The sequence below is a fragment of the Oncorhynchus mykiss genome, chromosome 21 (genome assembly GCF_057628025.1).
Source record: "Oncorhynchus mykiss isolate SJ-2025 chromosome 21, ASM5762802v1, whole genome shotgun sequence".
NCBI classification, from domain to species: domain Eukaryota; kingdom Metazoa; phylum Chordata; class Actinopteri; order Salmoniformes; family Salmonidae; genus Oncorhynchus; species Oncorhynchus mykiss.
In genome coordinates, this window is record NC_143042.1 from 33401896 (window position 1) to 33416940 (window position 15045).

General features: G+C 41.9%; 1 protein-coding gene across 2 annotated transcripts in view; it reads right to left on the reverse strand.

Annotated features, from left to right (window-relative positions):
* LOC110500370 (galactose-3-O-sulfotransferase 2) overlaps positions 1–15045 on the reverse strand; it is a 48204-nt gene that overhangs the window by 10357 nt on the left and 22802 nt on the right. The window contains exons 1-4 of one of the 2 annotated variants that reach the window (XM_021577700.3): positions 7817–8189; positions 6255–6374; positions 487–637; positions 223–369 (exon numbers count right to left, since the gene is read on the reverse strand). In XM_021577700.3, coding sequence (XP_021433375.1) covers positions 223–369; positions 487–637; positions 6255–6374; positions 7817–7839 — 441 coding nt within the window. In that variant the 5' untranslated portion in view covers positions 7840–8189. Of the gene's footprint in view, positions 1–222; positions 370–486; positions 638–6254; positions 6375–7816; positions 8190–15045 lie in introns of those variants that run through there. The other variant, XM_021577702.3, reaches the window with a different exon arrangement.

The following is a 15045-nucleotide window of genomic DNA, read 5'->3' on the forward strand; positions in this document are numbered from 1 at the left end:
ATTTACTCAATAAATAATAGGCCAACGTGTAAATATAGAATAAAAAAATGTCCTCACATGCACATGAATATAGGAAAAATTACAATACAACTGACCTTGTGTCTTGCCCTGTTATTATTAATGGGTTTGTTTGTTAGTTTTTTTTTTGCTGTTCAAAAACCTCAATAAATACACATTGGAAGAAAATAAAGAAATACACAATTAATAATCTAAAGCACGTACCTCTGGTTTGTTGAAGCGCATGTGGTTTCCCATAATGCTGAACTCGGCCACGTGGGGCCCTCTATAACCTTTGACCCTGTGTGCGTTGAAGGGGAGGGGGTAGCCAAACTGGTACCCCAGAGGCAGGGCGAAGAACAGATCCCTCTCCTAGAATAACAAGACTATGGATTTGAAGCTGCTTTCAAGGAGCCAAACAAAATCGTACAATATAACATAAAAATAAGTTTGCTGGAGGAAAGCCAAACGGAAGATGAAGTAGTCTACCTCTCCGTATCGGTAAAGCATGTTGAGAACAGTGCTGCTGGCTGTCTTGTGGGTCTTCAGGAACATGACGTGGCTGTGGGGCCGACAGGAGCCCAGAGGCGGGCCCTGGCCGTCGGATGAGAACAGCGACCGCGACCTGTCCTGCTGGAGGCTACATGAGGGGAGGGGGAAAAGATGATCATTTCAAAATGGTTTGAAACAAAAATATTTTTATGCAGTTCCACATGTGCACTGAGAGGAATAAATGTAAATGTATGCAAATTGGCCCATAACTCCGCCTATCCAACAACATAGGCATATGACAATACATTATTTAAGCAGGGTTCGGCTTGCTAGCCTCCCCCTTTTTCCTCCAAACATAACGATGGTCATTATGTCTAAACAGTTCTATTTTTGTTTCATCAGACCAGAGGACATTTCTCCAAAAAGTATGATCTTTGTCCCCATCTTTACCCCCCTTTTGTCTCCCCAATTTCGTGGTATCAAATAGTTAGTAGTTAAATATGATATAATATATGATATAAATCAACTCGTACATTTTATTGAATATAGCTACGATCCCCCTTCTATCTTAATGTAATGACATTAAATAAATTGGAAGATCATTATCAATGACTTATCAACAGCTGTAACAAGTTGTCCAGTGTAGGAAATCCTCACTGGTACCCTAGTTTATAGAAAGACCCATATAAATACTGTAGTTATTTACTGGACACACTTCTATCCAAACAGTTGGGTCACTCTAGAAGACAACAAGGACCGGGTCACTTAGCATGCTTTTTTCTAAATAGTTACATTAAAAAAATGAGCATGGGGCTGCGTGATAATCCACCGCATTTGCCTATTTCAGCCTTCGCATCTATGATGGAAGGTGGCCGAGCTACAGCAGTTTTTGTCAGACCATGAGACATAAAAAAAAAAATTGGTCTTCTCACGAAAACGCTTGTAGTGTCCAAACGGTTTGACCTACAAACTTTATGTAAAGATGAGACTCTCACGAACATGATGGGGTTCTCCGTTTTGCTCTACAACCCCCATAATGCTAAGTTAAGGCTACCAAGCTTGCTAGGACAGAACAGATACAACTTCAATTAGCACTGAGGTGTGAAGTGAGAGGTGTCAAAGCCTTTGAGCCCAACAATGGCAGGAGAGTCTCACAGCCTACCCACCCAAATTCAGAGGCCTTTGAAGCCCCCTCCCACTGTTCAGAGACCATCCGCTGGCATTTTCTACACAGAATCTGCCTCCAGAAAAAAGCTTATCCCATGTGGGTGGGACACTGCTGCTTGGATTCCACCTGGTGATCTGTTCACTGTCTGCCCTGGCCTGTCTCCCCCTGTCTGGTACAGGTACCCCCGCCAAACTTCCCCCCTCTCTCCCGAGCTTTCGCTCAACTCCAGCACACACGCACTGTTGGGGCGAGTGACTCTGAACTTACAATGGCTAGCCCCAAGTCGTTATATTTTTTTCTTGTGCTTTATGCTATTTGCCTCATGACTCCTATATGCTGATGACTATGAACTTGCTTGTTTACCCAACCGTGGGACAGACTGTTTGTTCCCACACTCGGGACTCTAGCTCTCTATTGGTTACGCGGACTCTTGGCCTCCCATCCTATTCTTACCACCTCTCGCCGGCTTTATATTCATATTACCTGATGAGATTGCTGTACAATATGATCTTGTTGCCATCTAATGCACATTCAAATGTCATAAATCAACACTGAAAAGCTATCCCTGTCCTCTGCCGTGCCTTGATTGTATTACTGCTGATGATATCTGGAAATGTGCATATACACCCTGGCCCATCTACTGTTGCTAGCCCCAATTCTGACTTGTGCTCTGATATCTGTTTCACTGATTTCTGCTCTCGTAAAAGCCTGGGTTTTCTGCACGTTAACACTACCTAAAATGGATCAATTGTGATTAAGGAAGAGTGTTTTGAACACTAATGTTAACCTTTCTAGTTCTAACCTTTGTCAGCAAGACAGATCTGCCGAAGTTGGAGTGGCAATCTTTACCAAGGAACACCTTCAGTGCTCGGTTGTCTCCACCAAGTCTGTCCCCAAACAATTTGATTTGCTGGTTTCAAGCATTAAACTTTCAAATAGCTCTTTGTTGACTGTTGCTGGTGGTTATCGTCCTCCATCAGCACCGGCCTGTAACCTACCTGCCCTAACCTCTCTCCTGGCCCCTTACACTAAGTCTGAATTTGTCCTGCTAGGTTACCTAAACTGGGACATACTTAAACCACCTGACCAAGTCCTAAAGCAATGGGACTCCTTAAATCTTTCTCAGATTATTACCAATCCCACAAGGTATCACTCCAAACAACCAGAAAAGGCTACTCTCCTTGACGTGTTTTCTGTAATGACGTTAGTGATGACTGTTTTACAGCCTGTCTTCGTAATGGCTGCTCAGTGAAAGGACCTGTCCGGATGTCATAGATGCTTGCTAAGACATTTTAATGAGCAACCCTTCCTTCATGACGTGGTCTCTGTAAATTGGAATAGCATCAGCTTGATCCCCTCTGTCGAATACGCTAGGACCTTATTTTTTCATATTTTCAGTGGTATTGTTAACAAACATGCCTCCATAAAGAGAATTAGAATTAAAAACAGGTTACTGCACCTCAAGAATTCTATTTGGTGAAAGGCTCGGCACACGCATACTCAGGCTGACTGGCTCGTGTTCAGTCAAATGAGAAATAAGTGCACTCAGGCTATCCAGGAGGCCAAAGTTAGTTACTTTAAGGAGCAGGTCTCTCTCTGTGGGTCTAACCCCAAGAAGTTCTGTAAAATGGTTAAAGACCGGGAGAATAAACCCTCCTCCTCACATCTGACCATGTCACTTAATGTTGATGATGTGGTTGTTACTGACAAGGAGCACATGGCTGAGCTCTTTAATCACCACTTCAATAAGTCAGGATTCCTATTTGACTCAGCCATGCCTCCTTGCCCGTCCAACATTTCCTCATCTCCCACCCCTTCTAATGCAACTACCCCGATGCTACTCCCTCTTCATCCCCTACACCACTACAAAGTTTCTCCCTGCAGGCGGTCACTGAGTCCGAGGTGCTAAAGGAGCTCGTTAAACTTGACCCCCCGAAAAAACATCTGGGTCAGATGGATTAGACCCTTTCTTCTTTAGTGTTGCTGCCCCTACCATCGCCAAGCCTATCTCTGACCTTTCTAACCTGTCTCTACTCTCTGGGGAGGTTCCGATTGCTTGGAAGGCAGCCACGGTGCGTTTTTTATTTAAAGGGGGAGATAAAGCTGATCGTAATTGTTATGGGCCAATTTCTAATTTGCCCTGTTTATCAAAAGTGTTGGAAAAACTTGTCAATAACCAACTGACTGGCTTTCTTGATGTCTGGAGTATTCTTCTGGTATGCAATCTGGTTTGTGCTCAGGTTATGTATGTGTCACTGCAACCTTAAAGGTCCTCAATCATGTCACCATTGCCCTTGATTCTAAGCAATGTTGTGCTGCTATTTTTATTGACTTGACCAAAGCTTTTGATACGGTAGACCATTCCATTCTTGTGGGCCGGATTATTGGTGTCTCTGAGTGGTCTCTGGTCTGGTTTGCAAACTACCTCTCGCAAAGAGTGCAGTGTATAAGGTCAGAACATCTGCTGTCTCAGCCACTGCCTGTCACCTAGGGAGTACCCCAAGGCTTGATCCTAGGCCCCACGCTCTTCTCAATTTACATCAACAACATAGCTCAGCCAGTAGGAAGCTCACTTATCCATTTATATGCAGATGATGCAGTCTTATAATCAGCTAGCCCTTCTCCGTATTTTATGTTAAACGCTCTACAACAAAGCTTTCTTAGTGTCCAACAAGCTTTCTCTGCCTTTAACCTTGTTCTGAACACCACCAAAACAAAGGTCATGTGGTTTGGTAAGAAGAATGCCCCTCTCCCCACATGTGTGATTACTACCTCTGGGGGTTTAGAGCTTGAGGTAGTCACTGCATACAAGTACTTGGGAGTATGGCACTGTCCTTCTCTCAGCACATATCAAAGCTGCAGGCTAAGGTTAAATCTAGACTTGGTTTCCTCTATCGTAATCGCTCCTCTTTCACCCCAGCTGCCAAACTAACCCTGATTCAGATGACCATCCTACCCATTCTAGATTATGGAGACGTAATTTATAGATCGGTAGGTAAGGGTGTTCTCGAGCGGCTAGATGCTCTTTACCATTCAGCCATCAGATTTGCCACCAATGCTCCTTATAGGACCCATCACTGCACTCTATACTCCTCTGTAATCTGGTCATCTCTGTTTTTCTGTCGCAAGACCCACTGGTTGATGCTTATTTATAAAACCCTCTTAGGCCTCACTCCCCCCTACCTGAGACACATACTGCAGCCCTCATCCTCCACATACAACACCCGTTCTGACAGTCACATTCTGTTAAAGGTCCCCAAACACACACATCCCTGAGTTGCTCCTCTTTTCAGTACGCTGCAGCTGGCGACTGGAACGAGCTGCAACAAACACTCAAACTGGACAGTTTTATCTCCATCTCTTCATTCAGAGACTCGATCATGGACACTCTTGCTGACAGTTGTGACTGCTTTGCGTGATGTATTGTTGTCTCTACTTCTTGCCCTTTGTGCTGTTGTCTGTGCCCAATAAGGTTTGTACCATGTTTTGGGCTGCTACCATGTTGTGCTGCTGCCATGTTGTGTTGCTACCATGTTGTTGTCATGGTGTGTTGCCATGCTATGTTGTTGCCTTAGGTCTCTCTTTATGTAGTGTTGTGGTGTCTCTCGTCGTTTTATTTTTATTTTACATTTTTAATCCCAGGCCCCCGTCCCCGCAGGAGGCCTTTTGTGTTTTGGTAGGTCATCATTGTAAATAAGAATGTGTTCTTAACTGACTTGCCTAGTTAAATAAAGGTTAAATAAAATAAAATAAATATTAAAAAGTGTCACGGGACTTGCCTGAAAGTAACCCATACAAATGAATCGAAGTATGGAGGTAGTTTTGTGCCAACCAAAATAAGGGGTAAATATGTGTAAAAAAAATTACTTAAATATTTCTTGAATGTCCTGGATATTGGCCAGACACTTCAAAACCTTATACCTTATTATTTATTTTTTGACTGTCTTTTTTGCCATTTATGAATGTGTTATTCAATGCGTTTCCAAGGGATATAGTAGTTAAGGACAAATTCAATATTTCATTAAATATTTTTTAAATATATATGTTTTATAGTTAAAGGGGTCCTAAAATTAAAAATCATATAGCTAAATGATCGATTGGTATGATCATCTTGAAACAATTCCATATGTTAGCTTAGTAGAACCCCCAACAGCTTAGACTTTTAGAGGTTATTAATGAACCAAGATGTAACATACAGTACAAATAAGTCTCTATAATGTAGGTGCTACTACAATGTATTTTTCTTCTTCATTGTTTTGCTGATGAAAGCAATATGGAAAAAAAGAGAATGGTGCAAATTGCAAATTGCTAAAGCTGCAGGTGAAAGTTGACTGAACACAACATATTGCTGTATTGGTTGTTCCTATACTGGTTAAACACTTGTCATGGACTGGGATAGGGAAGTTGATTCTATTCTCTTTTGAAGAACAATAGAATAGAAAAAGACGTTGTTTTTACAAAGAGCTGCAGAGTAGCTATAGCCTGATCCCACAACTGTTTGCGCTTTCTTGCCAACTCCAACGCTCATTGTCAAACAGGAGTTTGCAAAGACAGCAGGAACTGATCTGGGACCATGCAAGGGTGGAGGACCTCTGACCTTTTGTTGAAGATGACCCCCAGTAACTGTCCTGCGAAGGCGATGGCCACGAACACCAGCAGGGCCTTCCAGAGCCACATGGGCCCCACCCGATAGCGCCCCAGCCCTAGCCGCATCCTCCTGTGGAGAGGGAGAGAATTATAAATATTATTGTTATTTATTTAATGGTCCAGAGCCACATGTGCCCCAGCCGCATACTCTTTGTGTGTGTGAGAGAGAGAGAGAGAGAGAGACAGAGAGAAAGAATTGCATGGGTCACCAAGCAAATATGATATAACACACCAAACTAATATAAGGGTTAGGTTCAGAGGCACGTAGGCCCCAGCCGCATCCTCCTAGAGTGGGGCGGGAGAAGAAGGAGAAGGGGAGAGGGTATAAAGAGCAAGGGAGGAGAGATAGAGGGGAGTGGAAGTGGGACAGAGAAATAAGGAGAGAGGGAGGAAGGGAAATAGAGGGAGGGAGAAAGATAATTATGACTTGAGTGTTGTGATGACCAGTGAGAAGCACCAGTATCAGCGAGAAACATTCTCCGAGTATGACGTCAGCGAACACAGTATGTAAACAGAACAAGGAATAATTGACCTAAACAACAAGTCTATAGAGGGTAGAGGAATTTCATGAATTCATGTGTGTGTGCACACAATTTACTCGCTCTTCATTGATGTGTTTGTTTACTTTCCTCTACTTGGCAGGGGTACAGTTCCTGAAAATAGTGGAAGTAGGCCTACAGAGTACTTCTAAATAGGGGTATCTGGTTCAATGCAGTATCATATGTCATCATAGGAGGAATTGGTTTAGCGGTACTGTAACGATATCCCTGTGCTGTGCAAACCTGTCAATGACTCTTTCAGCCACAACAGTAACAGGCATTGTACTGCTAGATAGCTTGCTACAGTTCTAGTCTACTGTCCCACTGTAATGTTTGTGTCACAGTAATAACCTCTTCTGCTGTGTGCTATAATGCATTGATTTATTGTTATAATAAAATGATGATAAAGACGAAGTGGGTGAAAATATACTTCAATGTTCCCAGATGTTCAATCAAGCACAAAGGTTTTTCGGGCTGAGCGGAGGCGAAGCTGAAAGCAATAACCACAGACAAGAACAGCACACTGCTGATTGAAAATTAATCTTTCTAGCTACACCCCAGAATCGTAACAGACAGAGCGAAATCACGCATTTCAGTTTGTCACTCAAGTGAGCATGGTGATGAGGAGTCGACCTGCTAGTAAGCAAGCAAGCCAAGCAAATGCTTAACATAAGTTACATTGTGAGACGCCCCGATAAAATTATATAAACTGAATGCTCAATGAAGGGTATAGCCTAAGGAAGAGACATTATCGCACGAACGTGGGGGCCTTAGTTTGGTGGGATTCTCCTTTCAGTAGACCGACCGTAATAAAACAACCACTGCTGTCTGTCTGCATCAATCTCAGCTTCGGTTTCAATGAGAAATTCAGAGCTTGTATCTATCAACCTCCCTTGTCCGATTCCGCTGCTGGCTCGGATTGCAATGCAAGCCCCGTCCCGGTCTCGACTGAACACAAAATCGGTGTTCTTACCTCGCTCTCCGTTTGAAAGCCATGATAGAACCGGGCCGGTTGCGGTTTCCGTGGCGTGTTGCAGCGATTGGCGGCAGCAGGAGCCACCGTGCATCTCGAAGGCACGAGCCCTGGCCGTGCCTTTACCGAAAACCCACCGATCAAATCAAGCCATCGCTATAGATTAACGAGTATTATTGTCTTCTGTATAAAATCCCGGAGGTTTTGCTTTATTATTTTAGGCTACCGTAGGTTGCTACGTGACGCCCTCGCAGTGCTGTTTTGTCAAGCAGCAATTCCCTTTTATTATTGCGCCTTTCCCCTCCTGGCTAGCTGCTCCTTCAGGGCTCTGGGATAAAACAGGTTTGGACAGAGAGAAAGGGGTTGGCTTTGTGAGCGTAAATGTTTATGTGCAGGGGAGGGGGGGGGGTATGAGAGGCGGGGGAGTCACACACAAACATACACAGACACAGCACACACAGCACACACAAACACGAATGCTGCGACCAAAAAAGTCACATTTGCGACCGTTTGACTTGACAGTGCAACACACATTTTTAATTGGTTGCCAGGGTTCCAGTGAAAGAAATGTACATGGTCACGTTTTTTTATCATCATGATTTATTCAAAACAGTAATGTGCAATTGACCCAAACTTTCTGAAGAAGCAACAACAGCAAGGGAATGCCCCTCTGTCAGGGTCCGACATACAGGGGATGTTTTGGAAACCCGGATGACCATCCCGTCAATGGGCAGCTAGGGCCAGTGAAATGTTTTTGTTGTTGTAATAATGCTATTTTTTTTTATCTATGCTTTATATATATATATATATTTTTTTTTTAAACGGATGGATATCCGAAGCTGTTCGTTCATTATGTGTATTTATTACATGCGGCCTGCACACATACAGGGCAGGGGCTGAGCTCTCAAACAGCATGAGGTAGGGGAGTAGTTATGATAAATGTTAAGGAAGAATGGGGATGCAAACCAGGAATTTATGAACATGAAATACAGATTTATCTCATTTACATATGCAACCTTTGGCTGCAAGTATTGCTGTGAGTCTTTCTGGGTAAGGCTCTAAGAGCATTCCACACCTGGATTTATTCTTTTCGAAATTGGTTGTTCATCATTGCTAGACAACCATTTTCAGGTCTTGACATAGATATTCAAGTAGATTTAAGTCAAAACTGTAACTCAGCCACTCAGGAACATTCACTGTTTTCTTGGTAAAGCAACTCAGGTGTAGATTTGGCCTTGTGTTATAGGTTTTTGTCCAGTTTTTGTCCAGGGTAAATTAATCTCTCAACATAACACTTTGCATTCAGGACAAAAAGTGAATTGCTTTGCCACATTTTTGGCAGTATTACTTTATTACCTTGTTGCTAAACAGGGTGCATGTTTTGGAAAATGTTTATTCTGTACATGCTTCCTTCTTTTCACTTTGTCAATTATGTTATTATTGTGGAGTAACTACAATGTTGTTGATTCATCCTCAGTTTTCTCCTATCACAGCCATTCAACTCTGTAACTGTTTTGGCCTCATGGTGAAATCCCTGAGCGGTGTCCTTCCTCTCCGGCAACTGAGTTAGGAAGAACGCCTGTATTGTTTTAGTGACTTGGTGTATTGATACACCACCCAAAGTGTAATTAATATATTCACCATGCTCAAAGGGATATTCAATGTCTGCTTTTAAATGTTTTTACCCATCTACCAATAGGTTCCCTTCTTTGCGAGGCATTGGAAAACCTCTCTGGTCTTTGTGGTTGAATCTGTGTTTGGAATTCAGTGCTCGACTGAGGGATCTTACAAATAATTGTAGATGTTGGGTACAGAGATGAGGTAGTCATTAAAAATGATGTTAAACACTATAATTGCACAGAGTGAATCCATGCAACTTATTATGTGACTTGTTAAGCACATTTTTACTCCTGAAATTATTTTGGCTTGTCAAAAGGGGTTGAAAACTTATTGACTCAAGATATTTCAGCTTTTATTTTTCAATTAATTTGTAAAAATGTTCAGAAAAACATCATTATACTTTCATATTATGGGGTGGCCAACAATCTAAATGTAATCCATCTTAAATTCAGGCTGTAACACAACAAAATTTGGAAAAAGTCAAGGGGTGTGAATACTTTCTGAATCATGATTATTTGCATCAATCCAGTGTTTTTGAAAACTCTATTCCAAGTGCACTACAGAAACACCAGGGCGGAGCTGAATTAAAGAGAAGGGAAGGGAGATATACCAAGTCAGTTGCACAACTGAATGCATTCAACCGAAATGTGTCTTCCACATTTAACTCAACCCCTCTGAATCAGAGAGGTGCGGGGAGCTGCCTTATTCGGCGCCCGGGAAGCCGTTGTTGGGGGTTAACTGCCTTGCTCATGCATAGAATGGCAGATTTTTCCACCTTGCCGGCTCTGGGATTCAAACCAGCGACCCTTTGGTTACTGGCCCAACGCTCTTAACCGCTTTGTACAGCACCTTCGGAAAGTATTCAGCCCCCTTGACTTTATCCACATTTTGTTACTTGACAGCCTTATTCTAAAATGTATTTTTTTTTTAATGAAATCTTCAGCAATCTACACACAATACCTCATAATCAAAAAGCAAAAACAGTTTTTTTTTCTTTTTTTTCGCAAATTTATTACAAATAAAAAACAGAAATACCTTATTTACTTAAGTATTCAGACCCTATACTATGAGACTCGAAATTGAGCTCAGGTCCATCCTGTTTCCATTGATCACACTTGAGATGTTTCTACAACTCGATTGGAGTCCACCTGTGGTAAATTAAATTGATTGGACATGATTTGGAAAGGCACACACCTGTCTACAGTGCCTTGCGAAAGTATTTCGCCCCCTTGAACTTTGCGACCTTTTGCCACATTTCAGGCTTCAAACATAAAGATATAAAACTGTATTTTTTTGTGAAGAATCAACAACAAGTGGGACACAATCATGAAGTGGAACGACATTTATTGGATATTTCAAACTTTTTTAACAAATCAAAAACGGAAAAATTGGGCGTGCAAAATTATTCAGCCCCTTTACTTTCAGTGCAGCAAACTCTCTCCAGAAGTTCAGTGAGGATCTCTGAATGATCCAATATTGACCTAAATGACTAATGATGATAAATACAATCCACCTGTGTGTAATCAAGTCTCCGTATAAATGCACCTGCACTGTGATAGTCTCAGAGGTCCGTCAAAAGCGCAGAGAGCATCATGAAGAACAAGGAACACACCAGGCAGGTCCGAGATACTGTTGTGAAGAAATTTAAAGCCGGATTTGGATACAAAAAGATTTCCCAAGCTTTAAACATCCCAAGGAGCACTGTGCAAGCGATAATATTGAAATGGAAGGAGTATCAGACCACTGCAAATCTACCAAGACCTGGCCGTCCCTCTAAACTTTCAGCTCATACAAGGAGAAGACTGATCAGAGATGCAGCCAAGAGGCCCATGATCACTCTGAATGAACTGCAGAGATCTACAGCTGAGGTGGGAGACTCTGTCCATAGGACAACAATCAGTCGTATATTGCACAAATCTGGCCTTTATGGAAGTGGCAAGAAGAAAGCCATTTCTTAAAGATATCCATAAAAAGTGTCGTTTAAAGTTTGCCACAAGCCACCTGGGAGACACACCAAACATGTGGAAGAGGTGCTCTGGTCAGATGAAACCAAAATTGAACTTTTTGGCAACAATGCAAAACGTTATGTTTGGCGTAAAAGCAACACAGCTGAACACACCATCCCCACTGTCAAACATGGTGGTGGCAGCATCATGGTTTGGGCCTGCTTTTCTTCAGCAGGGACAGGGAAGATGGTTAAAATTGATGGGAAGATGGATGGAGCCAAATACAGGACCATTCTGAAAGAAAACCTGATGGAGTCTGCAAAAGACCTGAGACTGGGACGGAGATTTGTCTTCCAACAAGACAATGATCCAAAACATAAAGCAAAATCTACAATGGAATGGTTCAAAAATAAACATATCCAGGTGTTAGAATGGCCAAGTCAAAGTCCAGACCTGAATCCAATCGAGAATCTGTGGAAAGAACTGAAAACTGCTGTTCACAAATGCTCTCCATCCAACCTCACTGAGCTCGAGCTGTTTTGCAAGGAGGAATGGGAAAAAATGTCAGTCTCTCGATGTGCAAAACTGATAGAGACATACCCCAAGCGACTTACAGCTGTAATCGCAGCAAAATGTGGCGCTACAAAGTATTAACTTAAGGGGGCTGAATAATTTTGCACGCCCAATTTTTCAGTTTTTGATTTGTTAAAAAAGTTTGAAATATCCAATAAATGTCGTTCCACTTCATGATTGTGTCCCACTTGTTGTTGATTCTTCACAAAAAAATACAGTTTTATATCTTTATGTTTGAAGCCTGAAATGTGGCAAAAGGTCGCAAAGTTCAAGGGGGCCGAATACTTTCGCAAGGCACTGTATATAAGGACCCATAGTTGACAGTGCATGGTCAGAGCAAACACCAAGCCATGAGGTCGAAGGAATTATCCATAGAGCAACAAAACAGGATTGTGTCGTGGCACAGATCTGGGGAAGGGTACCAAACAATTTCTGTAGAATTGAATGTCCCCAAGAACACAGTGGCCTCCATCATTCTAAAAGGGAAGATGTTTGGAACCACCAAGACTCTTCCTAGAACTGGCTGCCTGGCCAAACTGAGAAATCGGGGAAGAAGGGCCTTGGTCAGGGAGGTGACCAAGAACCTGAGCTCTAGAGTTGATCTGTGGAGATAGGACAACCATCTCTGCAGCACTCCACCAATCTGGCCTTTATGTTAGAGTGGCCAGACGGAAGCCACTCCTCAGTAAAAGGCACATGACAACCCGCTTTGAGTTTGCCAAAAGGCACCTAAAGACTCTCAAACCATGAGAAACAAGATTCTCTAGTCTGATGAAACCAATATTGAACTCTTTGGCCTGAATGCCAAGCGTCACGTCTGGAGAAAACCTGGCACCATGTGTCACACATTATTAGAAATGCCTTTATTAATGTCTACATTCGTAATTCAACATTTTGCCACATTTATTCTATTACAGATCCCTTAATGCATACTTTTAAATTATATTATGAATCTAAACATAAAAACATACATACAGTATATACACTACTGTTCAAAAGTTTGGGGTCACTTAGATATTTCCTTGTTTTTGAAAGAAAAACCATTTTTTTGTCCATTAAAATAACATCAAATAGATCACAAATACAGTGTAGATATTGTTAATGTTGTAAATTACTATTGTAGCTGGAAACGACTGATTTGTAATGGAATATCTACATAGGCGCAGAGGCCCATTATCAGCAACCATCACTCCTGTGTTCCAATGGCACGTTGTGTTAGCTAATCCAAGTTTATCATTTTAAAAGGCTAATTGATCATCAAAAAACCCTTTTGCAATTATGTTAGCACAGCTGAAAACTGTTCTTCTGATTAAAGAAGCAATAAAACTGGCCTTCTTTAGACTAGTTGAGTATCTGGAGCATCAGCATTTGTGGGTTCGATTACAGGCTCAAAATGACCAGAAACAAAGACCTTTCTTCCGAAACTCATCAGTCTATTCTTGTTCTGAGAAATGAAGGCTTTTCCATGCAAGAAATTGCCAAGAAACTGAAGATCTCGTACAATGCTGTGTACTACTCCCTTCACAGGACAGCGCAAACTGTCTCTAACCAGAATCGAAAGAGTGGGAGGCCCCGGTGCACAACTGAGCAAGAGGACAAGTACATTAGAGTATCTCGTTTGAGAAACAGACGTCCCACAAGTCCTCAACTGGCAGCTTCATTAAATAGTACCCGCAAAACTCCAGTCTCAACGTCAACAATGAAGAGGCCGACTCCGGGATGCTGGTCTTCTGTGCAGAGTTGCAAAGAAAAAGCCATATCTCAGACTGGCCAATAAAAAGAAAAGATGAAGATGGGCAAAATAACACAGACACTGGACAGAGGAACAGAGAAATGTTGCCATTCAACATTTGTTGGTAATTTACCCCCCTCATAAATTCCCAGAACACGTTTCTGAATGCTCAGCATAGTGTTTTTCACTGATGCTGCATACTCAATGTTAAAAAGAAAATGGACTCCCATTGCCAATCTCAATCCCACGGAGATGTCCTCTGGCATGTAGCTCCTCTCCATCCAGGAACATTTGGACTTGGCTCTAATCCGCAAAGGGATTCCCTTCTAGGTAATGGGGAAATTTACACACTGTAAGTAAAAAATAAATAAAAAATACACATTTTAAAATATGGTTTCTCAAGTCATATTTCAAACAGTATGTTAACAACTGATCACCCCTCACACAGTATTATTACTAACTTTTCATTTATCTATTTGTCCGCTGAGAAACACATACACTGTCTGTGACGTACAGCCCACTTGGATCTTCTTTGAGGAGGTAGGGGAGGAGCAAAATGGCTGCAGTGGCCTCGAGACCTTCAATTTAAGGGTGTATAATAAAAAGGCTGGATTCGAATGAATGGAATTAGAATGGCTGCATACAGTAAAGGGTACATGAGAAATGTCATGACGGATTATTGGGACTGAGGTCAGAGGAGCAGACGTAGTCAATTACATAACAATAGATGGTCTCTTTATGCTGCTGGGAATGTGATGGAATAACCAATGTGAGAAGTAAACATCTAAGCCAGCACATTATGGTCTGGGTAGGCACAATAGTGTAAAAAGGTTATTAGTGTGTGAATCAATGTGAGTAGGAAAATTCAAGAATTCTTACATTTCCCTTCCCTGTCTGGTCTCTCAACAAGGAGTACTTTTGAATGAGAGCTGTGCACACATGTATTGCCGGGTAGTGGGGTACCTACAGCAAAATAGAAACATACAAGACAACATTTAAATGAGCAATTTGGTTTGTAATGCAAATTACATTGAATAATGGCGTTGGTTATCATCCAGTAAAGTTAAGTACGTGCTATGCTTATCAGCTGCAGTGATTATGACAAGAGTATGTAGAGAGAGAGTATGGAGGACAGAGACAGGAGGAACAGAACACACAATAATCACACTGCAAATACATTAGACACAATCACAACATAAACAACATGAGTATTCGATGTCAGATGCATCTCACTAATCTGATTGATTTATTCTTCTTTTTTGTCAAGTTTAACATAACCATAGCATGGGTCATCTGTGTGTGTGTGTGTGTGTGTGTGTGTGTGTGTGTGTGTGTGTGTGTGTGTGTGTGTGTGTGTG